The sequence below is a fragment of the Montipora foliosa genome, chromosome 4, assembly GCF_036669935.1.
Source record: "Montipora foliosa isolate CH-2021 chromosome 4, ASM3666993v2, whole genome shotgun sequence".
NCBI classification, from domain to species: Eukaryota; Metazoa; Cnidaria; class Anthozoa; order Scleractinia; family Acroporidae; genus Montipora; species Montipora foliosa.
In genome coordinates this window covers 27,969,515-27,974,514 of record NC_090872.1, presented here as the reverse complement: position 1 = coordinate 27,974,514, position 5,000 = coordinate 27,969,515, and the positions used below count along the sequence as shown (strand labels likewise).

Genomic DNA, 5,000 nt, shown 5'->3' with positions numbered 1-5,000 from the left:
CGATGAGCTCTAAACTTGAGTCCACGGTATTGCCACGTTATACTGTGTTTTGACAGGTGTCAAATAACCATAACATGGATGTGCAATATCAAAGATGTTCGCGCCAAAAACCTCGGGTAGCACCACAGTGTTTCACATTAGCATACAGGGAGGGGTGGACGTACGCGGTCGTACGGTCCCAAAACCAAATTTTCTCGCATAGATGGGTTGCCATATTTTCTTACCCATGGTGCTCTGCGCGTGCGGAGCTCCGCTATAAAAGGACCCTGTTTCAATCTTAGATCACGCCAGATGGTGAGGGTTTTAACCGTTGGCTTTCTATGTCACATTCGTTCATTCGTGAATTTCAACCGGGTTGAACTGTGAACCTAAACCTCTCATCTTGGGGTACTGTTCTCAAATTTCAAGCTTTTCAGTGGGTGTGAGAACGCACCCGTGTGATGTGGTTTACGTTCTGTGATTGGTGGACTTGCACAATGAGTTATTAATGACTTTGAGGAAAAAAACATTCGAAGGAACGCTCACTTTTTCCCTCCATTTGTTTCGTGGTTGCTTTTATGGCGAATCGTCGCATTTTCGTTCTTAATAACATAGAGAGCAAAATTACTGAATGCTGATTGGTCAATGAAGAAGGTTTTTTTTTTTCTTAATTTTGCTTGTGAAGAGAGCAAAATTACTCGCTCACGATTGGTCGACCGCCAAAAATACTCGCTCCTGATTTGGCTGAACGCATCGCTTCCACGTTCAGTTGGTTTCTTCACTTTCAGCAAAACAACTTCGTCTGCTTCGAAGGATGTCTTTTAATATATTCGCGTTGCATTCGCTAAAATGCCATAAAGGATCAAGAACTAGATACTCCGGAAGGTGAATTTTGGAGTGATAAGAGTAAGAGCCAAATATTTTTCTCACGAAAAGCTTAAAACTAGGATCGACTTGCATGGTGCCCGGCGTAGCGGGATTGTGAGGTTGAATCAACGCGTCAAGGGCTTTCACGTTTTTACCAGGTATCTTGCAGCTCGCCAAAAAAGTCACAGAACATTTTGCTATTGATGGGAGGAACGAGTAGCTCAAACTTGGTGGAAGAAGTTCTTTGTGTGGACAAATCATTTGCTTTTTGTACGGATGCATGTGTTTAAGTGGATTCTTATTTTCATCTCAAAAGCACAGGTGAATTAAATAGATTAAAGCTTAACATTTGGTTAAATCGTTGTTGCTTTTGTTTAGGAATGAAATTCTAATTTTTCTCTCGAGTGGATATAAATAGCAATCATCCGTACTCGTTTTGGACGTAAAGAAGTAGTTGACTTGTTTGTCTGTTTGTTTGCTTTGCCTGCGAGCGAACGCCAGTATTTTACTCCGCTTGGCTGATTGTTTTTCGAGGTGCATCAACAATGTTAAGAAAATTTTTGCCCTGTATGATATTAACAAGTAATCGCAACGGGTCCTCGTAAAATTAAGGATTAATATCACTTGTGTTTTCAGAAGTTGCTGAAATTTCCCTCGTCGATGCGCTACTTGGGCAATTTCAGCAACTTCTGAAAACCCGCGTAATATTAATCCTTAATTTTAATTTACTCGGCCCCATGCGATTACCTCTACTAAAAAACGAAAAAAAGATAGCTTTGATTAAACTATCTAAAACAGTTTTACATATAGAGCGGTTTTCAATTCAGTGTCGAAAGTAATTAGCAAATTGTTTTGTTTTATGATTACTTCACTCAGTGATTGGTTCAAAGTTCTCGCGCCACTTTTTCAACCAATCATAAGTGAAACCAAAACCAATCAAGGCTCGCGCGTGCACATTTTCCCCCGCTTTGTGTCCGCTACGTGTAATTACTTCGAGTTTTGATTGGTTTACAAGATTGTCTCCGTCCTTTTTGATTGGCCAAAGTAATTACTCTCGTTTTGGTTTTACGACATTCGAATGAAACTCACTCTATGAAATGAAATGTAGAACCCATTGGGAACTCCGAGCCTCCAATGGGTTCTACATTTCATTCTCACATTCACTTGGGTGGTCGGTTGGCCGCATCTCAGATATGACTGCGCGATGCAGTTATGAGCTATGCTGTCAGTTGATATTTGACTCTATCTGTAGCTGCGTGATGCAACCCGAGTCAAAGACCCACATTTTACCCTTGCTCACCATAGTCTGGTCGCCTCTGTGCATTTTATTTTATTGTAAGGTGGAACGGTCCCGCCCTTCGTCATGTCATTTATTTTGTTTTCTCCCATTGGTTGTACTTTAAACCAGACGTTGTCATTTGGCTTTCTGTTTTCAGTTTTTGAAGTCGGCGACTCACAAAGCGCTTAAAAAGAGCCACTGGGAATCTTTCTCCACGAACGGCAAACATTCGTGGCTCAAAGTCGCGGAGCTTTGTATGCAAGCCTCCTTGTCAGGTTTTGGTCTGCCCTTCAGTGGACTTTACGAATTCCAGTTCAGCCGGTTCGTGTTCCTCGATTTCCAAAGCTATGCTCTTTTCTTCGCACCACGTCTTCCACACACTTAACCAAAACGACGTACTTTTGCTGGTCTTGATGTTTTTTGCACCATTTTGCAATTGCTCTATTGTATCGTCAGTGGCCAGAGTTGCAGCCATTTTTTCGAGAAAACCTTTTTCTAAGTTTCCGCACAAAACTTCGTCATCGTTTTACGTGATATCATTGGCTTAGAAAATTTGCTATTGTCTTTCCACCAATCATAACCCAGAATTTCATTGTGTAATTTGCACTGTTGTTACACTTTTTGCACTGTGTTACACTTGAACTGCGCTGCTCTGAGCCAATCAGAATGTAGTAATTTTTTCATGTATATTATTAATCACGTAATTAATATTCATATGATTATGACCGAATAAAAACGAAATAAGTAGACAAATAGATGAAATAAAGGAGAGTTAACAAAAATAGCTTGCTGAAAAGGAAATTCTTAGCCGAGTTTAGATTTTAAAAATGCAAGGATGATGACTGTCTAGTATCTAAGGGCAACGCGTTTCATAGCCTAGAAGCGAAGGTAGAAAAGGAACTAATTCCATACGCCTCAAGTCGAATACCATTATATCTTTTCGTTTTCATTTATACAACATAAATTAAAGAGGGATTCTCTAGGGAGAGTCAACAGTGGGACACGGAGTCCCTTACACAGGGCGTTTACCCTCCCAACCATGATACACCACAGAGGACAGACCACAACCCCGGGAACTTCATGCCCTGCTCATTGCGAATAGTGAGTGGGTTCTTTTACGTCCCACAGTGTATGAACAATAACATCGAAGGGTTGTAAGACGGTCCCTAGGCCTTGGCCGAGAAGAATAGAGAGTAACCATTTGCAGATGTCATTACAAAGGACAGCAATTTCTGTTCAATTATTTAGAGACCCTGAAGGTTGGCCAGTCCCTGAACGCACAGTGGGCAACTAAACCAACCGCTGCCACTGTAAGTGAAGATGATTTCGCGTTGAAATGTTTTTTTTTTCCCTTTTTTGAAATAATCACCTGTGTATTTATACTAAAACAATTATTCGCCTCAGGCTCAGTGATTATCGGTGAATATTCACCTCAACTTCGTCTCGGTGAATATTCACCGATAATCACTTCGCCTTCGGCGAATAATTGTTAAATATCGGCCAGAAACACTAGCCATATAATAATAGAACATATAATACTTACCTGCACAATCCGGCCAAGGAAGAGATGTATCTGCAGTACCGAAAAAATCGGTAAATTGCCACACTCCTGTGGCGCAAATGTATAGCTGTGGAGGAACGGTCACAAAGTCATATCCTCTCTTGCACTGAACTTGGCACAATGGGTCGGAACCAAAATAATTGAGGACCAGTGCCCCATTTTCTGGTGGCTCGTAAATCGCACACGTTAACTCTGTAAAAAAACAGGAGGACAGGAATCTTAAAACGAATTGACCAGCACTTGTTATTGTCTACTAAAATATGGTATGGAAATGTGAAAGATGTCAGTATGTCTTAAGGACGGTGCCTACTAATTGAAAGGTATTTTTGCGCGCCTCTTGAATATGCAGATCTTAACAGGTGTTATTGAAATCCAATAATATTTGTAAAAAGCTTTAAAATACAAAGCAATGTATGGCGTTCTTTTCCAAATTGAAGCGGCTTAAGGTGAATGAACACAGTTTTTGATACCTATGTTTCATTTACCTTTTTCTCAAAAACCCTTGATCCTTAGGTCGCCAAAAATGGTAGCAAGCAAGTTAATAACACGAACTTCGGTTTTTTTATAGTTGAGCTGACGTATATGCCGTTGCCATGGCAACATAACTGAATATAAATAAATGAATGAAGGAGTAGTTTCTAAAGAAACTGTGATGCTGCGTCGGTGGGGAAGTAGTATACAAAAATTTGGTTTTGTCAACGGAGTTGATAATGTAAATTGGCCACCGTACAGAGATTCTAAAAGTTGACGTTTCGAGCGTTAGCCCTTCGTCAGAGCGAATCGAGGGATTATGGGTTACGTGTAGTTTTTATAGTAGAGTAGGAGCTACGCTATTGGTGGTAACATGGCAACGTGAAAAATAGGAATATATTAGTTAAATGAAAAGCGTTTGTTAATACCGTGAGGATTAAGGGTGCCGATTTGAAAAATGAATTTTTGTTCCAGATTCTTGCGGCTTTCCGTCGTACCTAGATGTAGGGAAAGGCCGCAGATAGCCATGTGTTTTTTGGAGTGGTTAGGCAGATTAAAATGGCGAGCGACTGGCTTAGATGCATCCCTGTCATTCTTCTCAACATCGCGAAGGTGTCCGCGGAATCGGTCACCTAGTCGTCTACCTGTCTCACCGATGTATAATTTATTGCATAACGTACAGGTTATGCAATAAATGACATTTGCGGAGGTACATGTGAAACGATCGGTGATCTTAACAGATCGCTTAGGTCCCGATATCCTGCTAGTGTTAAGTGCCGGGTTGCTCGTTAGTTTTGAGCGCGCTTCTAACTAAAAAGTTGCCTACGTTTTTGTCGCGTTTGA

General features: G+C 40.8%; 1 protein-coding gene across 1 annotated transcript in view; it reads right to left on the bottom strand.

Annotated features, from left to right (window-relative positions):
• The window catches only part of LOC138000486 (sushi, von Willebrand factor type A, EGF and pentraxin domain-containing protein 1-like), an 87,736-nt gene that overhangs the window by 58,321 nt on the left and 24,415 nt on the right, over positions 1-5,000 (bottom strand). The window contains exon 9 of the mRNA XM_068846941.1: positions 3,669-3,878. Within this exon, the coding sequence (XP_068703042.1) occupies positions 3,669-3,878 (210 nt within the window). The remainder of the gene's footprint in view (positions 1-3,668; positions 3,879-5,000) is intronic.